The sequence below is a fragment of the Ciconia boyciana genome, chromosome 10, assembly GCF_034638445.1.
Source record: "Ciconia boyciana chromosome 10, ASM3463844v1, whole genome shotgun sequence".
NCBI lineage: Eukaryota > Metazoa > Chordata > Aves > Ciconiiformes > Ciconiidae > Ciconia > Ciconia boyciana.
This window is the reverse complement of record NC_132943.1, coordinates 25,634,749-25,650,639: the sequence shown is the minus strand read 5'-3', so window position 1 is coordinate 25,650,639 and position 15,891 is coordinate 25,634,749. Positions and strand designations below refer to the sequence as shown.

The 15,891-nt window shown below is 36.5% G+C and overlaps 1 protein-coding gene across 10 annotated transcripts in view; it reads left to right on the top strand.

The window, feature by feature from the left end:
- Positions 1 to 15,891, top strand: part of LNPK (lunapark, ER junction formation factor) — a 54,921-nt gene that overhangs the window by 24,085 nt on the left and 14,945 nt on the right. For 7 of the 10 annotated variants that reach the window (XR_012044278.1, XR_012044279.1, XR_012044277.1 and 4 more), the window contains 4 exons: positions 3,713 to 3,964; positions 9,041 to 9,146; positions 9,838 to 9,908; positions 11,200 to 11,370. Coding sequence is in view for 7 of the 10 variants with exons in the window: in XM_072874113.1 (XP_072730214.1) it covers positions 3,713 to 3,964; positions 9,041 to 9,146; positions 9,838 to 9,908; positions 11,200 to 11,370 (600 nt within the window). In the remaining 3 variants the exon portion in view is untranslated. The remainder of the gene's footprint in view (positions 1 to 3,712; positions 3,965 to 9,040; positions 9,147 to 9,837; positions 9,909 to 11,199; positions 11,371 to 15,891) is intronic. The other 3 variants (XM_072874110.1, XM_072874115.1, XM_072874114.1) reach the window with 1 other exon arrangement.

Below are 15,891 nucleotides of genomic sequence, written 5' to 3'. Positions count from 1 at the left end.
AAGTGAGGGAGGAATAAAATAGTTATGCTTGTAAACATGAAAGATACAGCTGTCTCACCACTGGCAATACCTTAATATTCTTTAAGAGATCATACTGAATCATCAGTTGTGAGTAGTAGCCCTGTTAAGTAATGTGTCTGCTTATGTATCTATTTTGTTCAGTGCTGGTAACTGTGGAGTTTGGACTCCAGTGTGCTTGAAGAATAAGAGTTCTATTTTTAAGTTACTTATCTGTCTTCATACAGTTGGTTTGCAGATGCACAAAAATAATTCAGGGAAGAAAAAACCTTGGAAAATTGCAAAACTTCATTAAAGCTACATCAGCAGTAGCTGTATGTTGTGTTAAGTGTTGAGACCTGACAGACATGTTACTCAGCTAACTTGTGGAACTGGAGTTACGGAAATCTGTAACTTTGCAAGAGGCTCATTATTAACACATTGCTTCTCAACGTAAGGCAATTTGAGAAGTATATAGATCATATCCGGGTACTGCAGAAGAATATTAAGTCTGTTATTGTGGAAGTGGCCAGCAGGTTTAAAAAGAATTAGAGGAGTTCATGGGCAACAAGGTCCATATGTGATACTAATATGATTAGACAGGGCTGTACTCTCCAATGTCCCTGACAATGTGTTTATGGATCCTGGGGGTGGTATCAGAGATGTAAGCAACAGAAATCATTCAGTTTTGTGTGTTGTCATTAAATAACATCTGCAACCACTCTTAAGAGATGAAATACTGGGATGGATGGGCTATTGGTCTCACCAAGGAGAGCATTTCTCATTTTCTCATAACGTAAGTTCTTCTGCTAACTTCTCTTACTTGGGGAGGAGCAGAGTGTTGGCAAGTTCTCTTAAATATGAAATAAGAATAGAGTGAAAGCCACATGAACTTTGGGGGGGGGAGGGAGGAAGCCTTGTGAATAACCTGATATAATTTTGTGGAAACTAGCAATGAGTATTGCATTCTTACCTCTGTAATGAGACTAAAAGTACTGAAGCACATCTCTCTGATACTGACTGTAAGGTACGTGGGTTCAACATCTTTGTAGGAGCAAAAATATGGGGAAAGCATCATTAAAGTCACAGTAACTTTTTAAAAATTGAAGGTCTTTTTAAAGGAGGCTTGCCAAAAATGACCCTTCAGAAAGAATAGGCAAAAGGGGCAAAGCTCTTGCAGGTGGCATGGAAACTGCTTAGGAATAGTGTATTATGGGCTCAGAATAAACATGGATATATCTATGACCTATTGAAACACTCAGCTGTTAAGCAACCAAAATTGACATACTTAAACCGCATGATATAGGAAGGCAGCCTTCAAAATGTAGAAGTAACATCCATATGTAGAAATTATAGTCATGATCTTTGACATTTTTATATGTAAAACCATAATAAAGCAGGCTTTGTAATGAAAAAGAATGAAGAAAATCTTAGCAGTAGATTAAAATATCTTTTTATAGATATTTAAAATGATCTTGGAACAAGTGGAGTTAGGCTTCATATTTATCACTCATTTTTTAAAGATCTGTTGAGCCGAGAAGACTTGAGAAATTGCATACCTTTTAGCTTGATTTTTGAAACTATACATGAGTGGAAACTCTTAACACAAACTTGAACATATGGATTAATAAATCGTGGGGCAGAATCAATATATTTTTTGTAGATGAGGCATGCCTGTTGGTCAGATGGCATGGAGAGGATGACGCAATTATTCTAGTGTAGTTAGACTTGAAAGGTTACTACTAGGGTTTCTCACAAAAAGCTCTCCAAGAAATGTCAATGGTGAGGCTCATAATAAATGAATTCCTGATTAAAATAAAACTGTCAACACAGGAGCAGTTTTCAAAATTGAAACAAGTCACCAAGGAACCATTAAAGGAATTTCTGCAACTATCTCACCAATTTGTCCTGGTTTCCTTATTCTGATCAGTTTAAATAGTGAGGGGACAAACTTTTCTTGTTAAAACCAAGTTAAAATACAGAATTTTCATACTCATTGGGTGATCTAACTTGGACAATAAAGTTGTGTGAAGTAACACAGTCATGCACATGAAGGTGTGGCAGAGGAAAATTAGTAATTTGTTCTGCTATGTAGGAAACTGAACTAGGTGGATTTTTAGTGAGGCTTTGTGGGGTTGTAGCCTTCTAACTGATGATACCAAAGAGTCTTTTATTCTTTCTTCTGGTGTATATTAATCCTATTTATATATACAGATAAGTAGGCAAGAACATAGCCTATGTATGTTGCAATTTCATGGCACTAGACGTTGGTGATTTTTCCAACTGAACTTTTATGTTTGACCTAGTCCTTCAGTGATAGCAACTCTTTCTTAGCTAGTGTAAGCTGATGTCGCACACTCCCCACCTCCTCCAGCCCATACAGAAGCTTAGCGTGGTAGTATTGTACTTTTGGGGATAGGGATCATTCCTTCAGACTTCAGCACACCCATCTCCCCGTGGCAGGTCACCAGTGGACCTGTAAACTGCCTGCTAAGGATTTAAACTCTTCCAGCCTGACCAAAGTCAGCAGATAAAATCTCTCTAATCTTGAAACTCAGGGAGATGAATTTAAACTCCAATTCTAATGTTAAATTCCATTTGTTGTGAAGGAAGACAAGCAAACTTGTTTAAACTAATGTGGGAGCTAGACCCTAACTCTGTAGGGTACTAGAGCCTTAGGCCTAGGTATTCTTGAGGTGTACCTTTTAGAGACTAAGCTGTCACTTGGGAACCACTGTTAACTGTGTTAATGTCCACAGCCCTAAAGTGAGGGTTACGTTTCAATTTGATTTGTTGCAATAGTGTATTTCAAAGGCTCCCTAGAGGTGATTAGCTATAGATGGGATGAGAAATAGGTGGTAGTGACGGCTATTTGTGAGCACTATTTCTGGCTTGTTTAGGGGAACAAACTCACTTATAAATATAATGGAACTTCAGGTTTGCATGAATAATATAATATCTAAACCTTAATATATTATTGGGATGATATTCCCATTGGTGTTAATGAGAACTCTGGCTTCAGGTAAGAACTGAGGAAACCTATTAAGTTTTTCTGTAATAGCGATTTAATAGTAACTCTGATAGTGGAGTGAGAAGAGGTAAAAGTAAGGACGTGTTCCAGCAGAGCCCGTTCTTACTTCGTGAGAATCCAAGCATGTGGCTTGTTGGTAGGGTTGCTGAAAAAAGTGAACAAAACTATATGATCTGAATGAAGCATTAAGTTTTCTTCTGACTTTAGAATAGTTTCATTTATCCAATCTGAAAAAGTCTTAACTCTGGGCATTTAGCTCGGATATTTTAGACATTGAATAGTTTTTGGCCCCATGGAAAGCTAGATACTTGGAAGCATATTTAAACCACAGAGTAAAAAGAGTGGTCAGTTCTGTCTGTACATTGTGGTTTGATATCTAGCTGTTCATATCTCCAACATTCTGCCTTAGAGAACAGAATTGTAAGGTAGGTATCTGCTAATTTTCTCCTAGAATAATTTTGCCCTAAATATTTAACAGTTAATGATTATTGCTATTAAAATACAGAATTCTGTGTGGGGTTTTATTTCTATGCATGCTCAGCCAGGCAACTAGTGATCTTTAGTTATAGACCCTTCTGGTTTTGTTTGACTCTGTAATGTGCTGACTGGAATAATGATATTAATGATGGTATGTATGTATAATAATGATATGTACTTTTACTAATCTCTTGCTTCTAATGCTAGATGTTAAATTCAGTATGCACATGTTCTTGTCAGAAATTCGTCAGAGGACCACAGCTCAAAGAAATGCTTCTACGCCCCTGCCTGCAACTCCTAAACAAGGCTCTCCAAAATCACTGGTTCCAGCATCTCCTAATCTGCAGAGAGACGCATCAGCTCTGAGTGGACCCCCAGAAAGAACTGTTGTGCCACCCTTGCAGTCAAATGTTTTACCAAGACGCCCTGGATCCCCTGCTACTTCAGTCCCTGGAATGGGTAAACAGAGCACTTAATGTTATTTACAGTTTATATTGTTTTCTCTGGTTACCAATAAAATAGGCCATTTTCAGACAGTATGGAAATGGCATTTCATTTGGAAATAGCAGAGCAGTTATCTGATTAAGCAGGAGTTCCATATTCAATTAGCCATAACTCTTTACAGCTGGCACCTTTTGATGCTGAAACCTATTGCCTGAGCTCATTTAACTGTTATGGCTTCTTTGTTTAAATGGCAATAAAACTTTGCAGTATTCTGTAGTCAACAATATAGCATACCTTTTTATGTTCTTAGTTTAGAAGAGCTCTACGCTTATATAAATCAGGTACAGAGGAGAACACTTTCAGAATACATTCATGTTTCTCACTAAACCCTGCACATATTTTTTAACATGCATCTTGACATTTATTTAAATTTTTACTCTAGGAGGTATAGTCATGCAGTCTATACTCATAGATTAAAGTGTAAAACACCAAATACACCAGAAAAGTTGTCTATGTTGTAGCTGAATTCTTCTAAAATCACATTGTTATTTTGTTACAAGAGTCAAAAGTTTAGCAACAGGTTGAAATCTGGTAGAAATGAGTGCTCCTTAATTTTGTTTCATATCCTGAAAATGCTTTTCCCTTGATTTCTGGCTTGGGGTTCAGATGGGATGGACTTTATTAAATACAACATGAACTAAGTTCCATAGGAGGGATAGCAAAATTTGAGAGTCTTGGTGGGGGAGGTGGTGTTCTGATTTTCCTCATGGATGGTAAAGCTGCGTATGGGTTAGTGCCAGGCCTTTCATTTGTTGCAGGATGTCTGGCAAGTTGGATCACAAGGCAAGAAAGGAGATGAAATGCTGTCTTAAAAACAGAAGGGGTGCAACTTGCCAAGAATCTTTTGAGCACCACTGTAATGTGGAGTAGTTCTTTGCTCTTTATACAGTGATCAAGAATATTTTTCTCTGCCCTGTGTTCCTGATTTTTAACTTTAAGTTACTTAAGTCTTACAAACTGTATGTCCTTGCTTACTAACTTCCATGATACAATGTAAAAGTAGGATTATACATAATATATTGACACCTGGTCTCTTAATGGAAGATCTTGGGCAGCTGAATGTTAAAATGCCTGTTCGTATTGTTTAGTGTAGTGGAATAAACTTGTTATGTAAAGTTGTGATCTCTTACTTCTCTGCAGAGTCCATTAAGCCTTATTTTTTGTTAGTAATTGTTTACCTGTATTATGAAACGGCTAAATTTGTTTTTATCCCTGAAGTGAACTGTAAAGACAAGTTATTAGTAAGTCTTGATTATCTTGAAGTACCACAAATCAGCTCCTTGCAGCAGGAAATTGGTCATTTGGTTACAAACCATGTTTACTGAAACCTGCTTACTGAAAATTCCTTAATGAGTTTAAAATCGCATGCTCCTTTTTATTTAAGAAGCTGGCTATATAACAAAAAATATCAGCTACATAATAGTTTTATTCTTAGGGGAAGATTCAGGCACATTGAATAAGCTGGATGAAATTCAGCCTTTACTGCAGAAATGGTTTAAAGGAAGAAGGAAAAAAAATTAATGGACTTGTTTGAAAGGACAGTTGCCAAGCCTGTTAATTAAAATATTTAATGTAGTTTTTGTGATAATGCTTTATAGGCACATACTTTGTTTTCACTAGTAACTGGTATTTTGACCAAACCTGTTATTTTGTGATAGATAGCAATGGAAGCCACTGCAATTGTCAGTAAATGTGGAAGCCCTGTTTTCTCTTGAATTTCCCCAAACCTTCCAGGCATATAAAATCTCAGTCATGTAGCTATAATGAAAAGTATGTAGATTCAGTATCTATAAGAGTAATATCATTGCATCTAAGTTTATGTATGGCTTGCAACAAATATGAATAGCCTTAATTATCTCTGCTTTAGAGAAGATTAATAATTCATTTTCATTATACTATGTTTTGTAGAGGAGAATCAATTTAACGTGTATTACCACACCACAGAGCTCCCATATGTTTGAAAATTAATAACCAGCAGGTAGTTGAGAGTTTGCCAAGCTTTGCAGAAATGACCAGTCTTTCTACAATGATTGCTTTTGATGTTTATATTAATTACTGGTGTCCATAACAGCATGAGAACTAAGATGTTTGGTTTGAGTTATTAGTAGGCAGGTAATTGAAGTTGTTCTTGGAGTGTGTTGTGATGTTTCATTCTAGGTAACTTTATTTAATTTTTACCTTGTTTATTAACTTCTAGAAACTTTGCATGTATTGGTGATATACAGGTCATATGAAAATTTTGTCTTTTGAATATAGGGCTAAATACACGTTTGAGTGTTAGCCAGGTATTCACAAAATTATTCTAGAGTTTTAATTTTTTTGCAGATCATATCAGAATCTTTACTTCACACCTATGTTGGATGTTGTCCCTTCACTTTTTTTAATGGAAGTATAGGGTCTTTCAGGTTTTTGTGAAGCTTTAGGAAATGCATTTTGCCTGAACTCTTCTCTGGACGGCTTTTTCAGAATCTATAAAAGAAAGCATTAGGTCCAGTTTATGTTGCACTGAATTTGTTCTGCCTTGCTGCTGTGAGGATTTTCTTAGTCTGGGCTCCTGCTTTTTGACAGAATACAGGAATAACTTGGGAATGCGTTCACTGATTGATATCTCCTGAATTCAGTTCTCTTGTTTGTGAAAATGAGGGTTATTTTAAAAACATTTGTTGAGCATGAAACTTTTTTGTGCTTATTGAAGTGTTGTAAATTGCAGTGTTTTCTGATGAAATTTTATTGTCCTTGTAAAGATTAGAACAGTCCATTTAGGTCAATTATCCAGTATCGATGAGAGGTGTTTTGAAAGGCTGTGCTGTTAGAAATATTGCAACCTTAATGGCAAGATTAGTCTCATTCTATGTGTAGCATTTCAAGAGGGCACTGCTGAAAATGTTTGATTCCTACAATGTTTCTGAGATTTGCCATAGAGAATGGCTGTAGGTGGCATTCAGCTTGTGGTTTACCACAGTGTAGCACACTCTGCTGTAAGTTACTCTTTTTCCTTTGTTGCTCAGATCTGTGAAGGTTAAAAGGTAGAAGGCTTGAGATGGTAATTGCTGGCAGTTACATTTAATGCTGTATTTAAACTTAAAGCCCATCTTGGATCAGCTGATCAAATAGTAAGACTTGCTGTGTTGTCTTTGCCTATGTATACTCTACTTCAGAAGTACATGTTACTTCTGTGCCTATGTTTATGAAAGAGTATCAGTTGTGTTGGAAGCTATGACTGTGCATGTCCTGGTGCTGTCCCCAGCTAAGGTTCTACAAGAAAGCTAAATCTGTCTTCTGAGAAGCTTGAAGTCCACTGTTTTTTCCATGGTATCTTTCAATTAAATGTCCTTCTGAATTAGTTCAGCTTCCTAACAAACTGTACTCTCTTGGTAGTCCTTTATTTGGATTTTTTTAAAAATCCTTTTTGCATCTTCAGACAGTGGGTTTAGTTTGTTTTACCTTTTAGCTTCCCCTTTGTTTATTGGGCATTATGGGGGATTCTGTGAAACATATCTTCCCAAGAAAAATACTGGAAGCATACAGCAAATCGGAAAGAGAATTGAAGGCTGAATCTGTGGTCACTAAAAGCCTTTTTCTTAAGCCATGCCTCTTGTCTATCTGTTTTTACTGGTTATAGCGAGAATAGCTACAAGCCAGAACTCTTCCCTGAGAAAACACTGATCACTTTTTGCGCCTTGAGAATTTTACTTCTACGAATTAAATATGTTTTCGTTCTTGCATGGCTTCAGATTACCATATGCTCATCTCAGTATGAAACCTGCTAATGTTAGTTGAATTTTTTCTGTCTAACCTTCTTAACTATCTTGAGCTTGAATAGGACTTTTGCATTATTACAAGTAATTTTGTTGCTGGGTTAAACTGAGTCTTATCTGTCAGGTTTCATAATTTTGTCTTCAGGTGGCTTGAAGCTGACCATTTTGTCCCAGTTTCAGAGTTCTGAAAGGACTGGTTCGTTGTCCTACTCAAACATCCTTTTTTGTGGCCTTGAATGTAATTCGTAAAGGTCTTATGTAAATACATTTTAAGTCTTGTCTTCCCTGCCCCCCAAGTGCTCACTTAATTATCTTGTGTTCAAGAATGGTCACATCGGAATGATTCAGACTTAGTTCCTTACCAAATCATGGTTTGCTCATTATGTCTAGTATCTTCTGTTTTAAGGCTGGAAAGGAAGGTAGACATAAGAACTCAAAGCTACAGAAATGGAAATTGGCAGCCTGCAGTGGTCTTATACAAAAGAGATATTTTAAAACTGTGGAAGGACAAGTTTGTGCCACTGGTCTACTTTAACTGCCATATGTAAACAGAGGTGAAAAAGGTGGCACCAGCTATTGCTGTTACCTGTTCTTAATGGAGTTTTATTTTGATAGTAGTTTGTTAAACACATGGGATATGAAAAATGGTATCTTAATAGTGGCCTTCTGGCTGCTTTGACTAAGTGTGAATCTGAAAGTATCCAACTGTCCATTGAATGTGGGATTACCGAAATGCCAAGTGGCTAGACAGGTTTAATGTGTGGACCGAATGCATGCTGAGGGCATGCTCATGCACTATAGTAATTACACAGAAACCAGTGGGTGCTTCTTTAGTAACATCTTTAGTTTTCCTACTGTTGTAAGTGATTTTACCAGATTTATTGGTGTAAACTTGAAGTGTGAAATATGCAGAGTTGAGAGTATATGAATAAAACTCAAATAAGGAGATTCTCTTTGCTTAAAAAGCCTCTATTTGTGAGTAATCATTAAATACTATTGATGCCTTAAGTTCTTGAGAAATTATACATTTAATTACATATCCAAGGTGTAAAAGTAGTGTGATTTAATAAGATTATAAGCTAAAGGAGCAGAAGAGGAACTTTCAACTATTGTGAGTTTAAAAATCTTACAGCTTTCCTAGTGGACTAAGAAATGTGGCCATGTATATTAAGTAGGTGCAATTATTTTGTTACACTAGCACGCACAGTGAAATATCAGATGCTATATAACAACATAGTTGAAAATAATTTTGACATAGTTCATGTCTTCCTAGGTCTTCATCCTCCAGGCCCTCCTTTAGCAAGACCTATTCTTCCTCGAGAAAGAGGAGTTGTGGATAGAGTTATTGAATATTTGGTTGGTGACGGTCCTCAGAACAGGTAAAATGTTGCTAAAGGAAATACCTGAACACTTAAGAGATAGGAAGCTTCTTAACCTTTTTTTTTAAGCCAGATGTGTCAAGGTTAAAAAAAATTGCAAATTTGTCTGTCTGAAATTTTCATAATGAAATGGCCATTTCTCAGTGCTTCACCTGAAATCTCTTTGTAGAAAAAATGGTAACATTTTGATAAAATTAACCTCCTCTTTGGGGTTGTATTAGCCATGTGATACAAAGAAAAATCTATGCTCAAGTGGGTGAATTAATTATATTTTGAACTAAAAAAAAATTAATCATCTTTATTACTATTATAAATGCTTTCAAATTGCCTTCAGAACTGTCCAAACATATCAGAACTTCCATGTTAACCGTGGTCACTTTTTGTATTGACTGTTTTCTAATGAAATATAAACTTAATTTGAATGTTGTTTTCTGACAATTATGATATTAAAAATACACTGAACTGTGAGGTTTAAATTTTAGCTAAGAATATTTCACTGTTTTCAAGCCAAGTTTAAAAACTTATTTAATATACAGATTTAGTTTGCTTCAAAGGATAATTATTTCAGTGTGGAAATTACCTTTTAAGAGTAAATATCTAAGCTATTAGTCAATATCTAAGGTAAGATGCATCTCACTTCAGTGTGGTGTTACCTACAGGTATGTAATTATATATGACTCATGTTTTCTAGGTACGCCCTTATATGTCAGCAATGTTTTTCTCACAATGGTATGGCTTTGAAGGAGGAGTTTGAATACATAGGTAAGAGCTAATCTGTGGTAGACTCTCTAGTAGTTGGCTTATGTTTCATAACTAACATGCATCATACTTAATTTTGGTTGCAGTTATGTACTTAACTGACACTGTGAAATGCTACTTCATACGGGAACAGTTTTATGGTAACTTATTCCTCCGTACCTTAAGATTCACTTCAAGACTTAAAGTACTTTATTGCAACCTTCAGGCCAAGGATTTTATGTGTAGAAAACTATTCAGTAGAAATAAGCCTCCTCCAATACATCCCTGAGAATTGCTACTGGCTATGAATGGTTCTTGGAAGGGTTTTATATTGAGAAACTATCTGACATTAAAGTGTGCCTCTTTTACCAGAACTTAAACAAAATTTTGCTTTGGCAAGAAGATCTTGGGGAGGTATCGGAAAAGGAGTTGGAACAAGCCCTGGGGGGCTATATGTGAATTTATGGCTGACAATAACTTAAGACAGACACAGCTCTTTATTGAACACAGATGTTTTATTTTCCCCTCCTTTCTACTACAAGTGTAAGCCTGATGCTTAAGAAATGAAGGAATCTTAGATAAATCTTCTATTTAATTTTGTTTTGCTTAATTTTATGAGTAAATATAGAGCATTGTAAGAATAAGCTGAATGTTTCCTGTGGAACCAAAGATACATAGTCAGTATGTCATCTTGGCTCAAGTGAGTTCACAATTCAACTGTGCAAGAAATTGCCACTTGCCCTGTTGTCTTGGGTCAGGGGGAGGGCAGGAATATGCATTTAACTATTAAGTGGTATCCAGTACTTCTCCAGAACAAAATTACCTTTTCTTAATTAAGCACCACTGGAGCAGAATGCTCCTCAAAAAGCAGAGTGAGACATACCTTGCAGAATACGTAGCATCCCCTTACTCAAAGGGTGAGGAAAGTGGCATCATAAGGGGTGGAAAAAAAATCACCTGGCAACTTAATTCTTCTGTAGGAAAGAATAGAAGAACACCATGTGGCAACATCTTGTGGTACTGAATTGCATTATTTTGTTCATTGTCGTCAAAGCTTTCACAGTGGTGGGCAGTACTCCTAAGTGCAGCAGAGCTGAAAGCAAACAGGTTTTTAAGAAGTAAGTATATGCTGAAGTTAAAAATGGAGCTATTTGGAACAGCTTGTGTAAATTTGATGGAGGTACTCTCAGGTACTGATAGTCACTTATTTAATCCTCTGTTTTTAGTATTTTGGACAGTCAGAATATAGTGTAGGAATAAAGCTGAAATGTGAAGTAAATTAGTGAGGCTACTTATTGAGCATGCTTTTGTGTAGCATTTAGGTGTGCCTACTGCTTTTTCCTGAATCCTGCAAGAAAAACTAGACCGCAGGCTCCACGACTTCCAGACTTCAGTTTTGAAAAAAAGCAATCTACAGAATTGCGATCTGAAACTGAACCTCTAGAACCTAGAGAGAGAAAGCCCCAGGAGACTCAACAGACAGAAGGTATGTGCTAATCTCATGACGTCTTGCTCTTTTTTAATGTCTAATGAGATCACCCCGTCATCTAGCTCTCTGTCTAGATGATTTTTTAATAAGAATAAGAACAACTGAAGAACTCAAACACTGGAACAGGCTTCCTAGTGACGTGGTTGATGCTCCAAGCCTGTCAGTGTTTGAGACATTTGGACAATGCCCTTAATAACATGCTTTAACTTTTGGTCAGCCCTGAATTGGTCAGGCAGTTGGACTAGCTGATTGTTGTTGGTCCCTTCCAACTGAAGTAGTCTATTCTATTCTAACTTTGTAGTGGGTGCAGTTTATTTTTTTTTCAATTCTTCTTGTCCCTGCTTCTAGCTTAGCTTGTGATATTATTGTCTTCTGTCTTGTACCCTAAAATTTCTTCATATTAGGCAATATGTCTCGTGCAAATCATGGCATAACAAAATTTTTCACTCTAATGGTACTGATAAACAGATAGAAAATAGCACTGTAAATTACAGAAGTAGTTAAGAAGGGAATACGTCCTGAAGTGGTTAACTTTCACTGTGTTCAGCAGGTCATTTGATTGAGGTGTGTTGGAATTTCTGCCTTTGTTCCTTTTGCTGTTTTCCTCAGGGCAGGAAAATCTAGTAAAACTGCCTTGTTTAAAATCAGGGAGTTCAAAGACAAATTGTCAATTTTAATTTAACATAGTTCCTTTTGAGACGTTTTATAGTCTGCAGATACAGTAGGCATCTGGTGTACAGTCAACAGGAAGATGCAGTGTTTTAAAAGACTCCAGAAATTATAATTTCAAACCAGAGAATCTTCACTTAGATGAGCTGTTGAGTACTTGGGATTTTACATTAGTTTAAACAGGGATCATAGCGGGAAGCAATTGAATAGTGTACAGCCCTGAGATTCAGGCTAGAAACACACCGACTGTGGGAAACTGTCAGAGTGTAACAGAAAGAATGTTTCTGTTTGATTATCTTCAACAGGGAGTACAAAATGGCATTGGCCTTTACTTTCTGGCATGAGAAGGCTGCATGAGTCTGGTAGGGAAGTCATATCAAACTGTAGCCATCTCTGGGTGTGGTCTGATGCGGGTGCATTATAGGGAAAACTTGGTTTCTTTTCCTGTGCCATAGAGTGCTCTTACTTCATTAAAAGTACTATTACTATCATGGAAGTAAGGCTGAAATCAGATGCATGAAGCTAAGACAATGCAAATGTCGTCTTTGTCCTCAACGGATCTGATCATCTTTTCAGTTGAGTGGAGGGTAGGTTAGTAGCTGCTTGGCTACTTTTAAAGTTAGAAGATTCATATAGGAAAGACATTGTTTGTTACTGGGGTCTTCAAAACTCTGCTTATTTTCCTCTGTGTGAATCAAGTGGGGAAGCCCTTCAGCTCTTGGAAGTGTGTGCCTCTGGCTTCTGAGTATTATCCATAACTGCAGGTTCTTAGAGGTTTCGGGAGGGTGCTAATTAAGCTGGTATTATCACTGAAGGAAATGTTTCTCAAACTATGCCTTTAATGGGTCTGAGCTGCTGAGTCAGTTTATAGATGTTATAAAAAATGTAAAACCTTAAGAATTAGTGTGAGATTTTCATTAGGCACTTGAGATGTAGGAGTGAAAATACTGCAAAATAATCTTTGCTTTTTTGAAAGCAGAATTTTATCAAATATTTCAGGATAAAATATAGGATGGTTTTATTGCAGTAAACGTGATTTTACCAATTTACCCTTAACACTGAAAATTATTTGTTTTTTGTTGGTGTGGTCTTGTATTAATGTGCTTCTTTATTTAAAAACAACAACAAAAGAAACTACTATGGTGTTTGTTCCCCAGTTCTCTTTTCCTGTTAGGAAGTGTATGGTGAAATTTTTCAAAAGAATCATAGGAAATAAGTAACTGGTGTGCTGACTGGTTTTATCTAGTTTGAATATCTGATCTTTTCTGAATATTTAATCTCCAAGATGATATAAACTATTCTGTTTTGATAATTAGTAAGCAGACAAATAGAGTATGTATTAATATTTTGTATAACTAGTATCTGAGAAATGTCTTGTTGAGGTAGAAGAGGCCAGTGCTACCCTGTCAGTTCGTTGCTGTGCACTAACTGCCTGTTACTTGCCACAAAGTAATCTCTTATGAGTGAGAAAATACCATTTTTAGTAAATCGCTTTTTCCATCAGAACCCTAATTTGAAACATAACTGCTTACAGGCTGTCGGGCTTTATTAATAAATTAACATATTCCTTGATTGTTTAAGATATGTTAAGAAGTTTAAGATATGAAGCTATCATTGAGGTATAGCTCTGGAGGAGGCTTTTGTTCACTACAGTAATATAGCTGCTGTCATAGCAAGAATAGAGAATATCTTCACTTACAGATGTAAGCAAACATTAACATCAGGAAACCAACTTCACCACAATGTTGACAACACAGGGAGATCCAGCTCTTATCTGTAACTTATTTAAACCATAGCTGTGTAGCTCAAAGAAACTGCAACCTAATGTGATACAGAAGTGCTATAAATATTACTTTACCAGTCAGCTACTGTTACTAATGAGTAGAGCATGAAGCTGAATCTTTTTTTCAGTTGTGTGCTCATGCAGTGACAAGCATGTTACATGCATAAGAGATCTGAAGAATGGTTATGGGGAGTGCTGTTGGCACTGAACCTTGGATTTTTTTAATCCTCTAGAAATATGGAGTTGTCAGTTGTCAATCTGACACAGATTACTGGCACAAACGTCATGCTTCCCTGTTCAGCAGAGTAACTTGGGAAATTTTAGTACCAGAACGAAGTGATATACTTCAGTTCTTTTCTTACCTTTTTCTTAAATGGCTCGATCTTGAATTTTTTTTATCAAAGGCTAGTTGATTCTCTTATGTACTTCTCTTAGAAGTATTAATGTTTGGATCATATTAAAAAAGCCAACAGGAGCCACTTCTATCCTCTTGATTAATTTTGCCTTGCCTATATTTGGTACTGCTAAGCTGTGTTCTTGATTCAGGTTTAGCATTTAGCAATGTTTTGAAGGTTGAAACAAAATTTGACTGCTTCAGTGTTTTGTGGTGAATATCTGGTGCTGATGTTCAGAGGTCTTCATTAGATGCCTTTGAACTTCAGATTTCACCATGGTAATCAGCACTTTATGGAGACAGCTTCCTGTGTTGTCTCCAGATTTTTATGGAATTCCTTGACCATCTTGATGAAATATTTTATGTTGATTTAATGCTATTTTGCTTTTAAGGATTCTTGGAATACAGCAACTGCTAGTATGTTTGAAAGGGCTTCCATTTAAAAGGCAGATGCAGAAACTTGGTTTGTTTGTTCAACAGAAGGGTTTGCAGTAATGCTGTCCTCCACAAATAATGCTGTTTTAAGTGTGTGCTTATTTATGAGTTCTACCAAAAGTAGAGCTTGGCTTTGGGCAAATGTTATAGATGCAGCAGAAACTTTATGTAGGAATAAAACTGGCTGAGGACAAAGGACTGAGAAATAAGGTTGAGTATTTGTGTTCTGGTCTGAGTTTAATGGTTTATTTTGGGGTGTGGTGTTTTGGCTTGCCTTTTTACCAGATATGCTTCACTCTTGTAGGACAGCATGAGCCTACTATATTTTTTGTAAGCCATTGTTTCTTTTCAAAGATGTGAGTTTCTGCCTGCTGTGATCTTTCCTTAGTTCAGTTAATATGGCTAGAATTCAGTGATTTCTCAAGCAGACATGCGTCAACACACCTTGAGTTTAATGACTTGCAAACAGTTTCTTTTGGTTTAAAAATGTATTCTGTTTCCAGTCTACCACAGTTCAGTTTTGCTGAACAACATAGCTTGCCTTTTTGGTAGGTCATAGAGGGTACAGGGAATCAAATGCTATGCTATTATCAGGCTTTTTCAAAGACTTCAGAATAGCTTTCTGTGATATCAAAGCCATGAACACAGACTACTGTGAAGCACATGTTCCTTAAAGATATTTCAGACACATGGTACTGTGTGAAAGTCTGTCCTAATGGGGAGCTGCAGTAGTGAAGAAAACTTGGCCCAAAGGTCTTGAAAGTACAAGTAAAGTAGCTATCTTTTAGTGCAATTACTTTATACCTTTTTTTGTGAATTCCTGCATAACATACATCATCTACTTAATTTAATAGTGATGCAGTATTGTGATTTCACTGGTTATGCAGTGAAATATTCTCTGCAACAAGAAGAGGGGTAGCTGACTGCTTACAATGTGAAGTATATATGCTTTCTAAGTACTAAGCATTAAACAGGAGTGTTGGGGGGGGAGCAACTGCTGTAGCCAGGAGCAGGTTTTTTAAAGTTGCATTGATACAGCTCTTAAATTTGTCTCAGGCCAGCATAGGGCTGTTTGCTGCTGAGATCATGTAAGTGTAGCTACATTCTTCAGTTAAATCATGGATTAAGTATTAATCATCAAGGACACTAATTTTCTTTTTCAGTTTACGGTCAGAGCTTTCTGTTGTTAGCCACTGCTCTTACAATAACTTAAATCATGCAATATTGAGATCAAGTT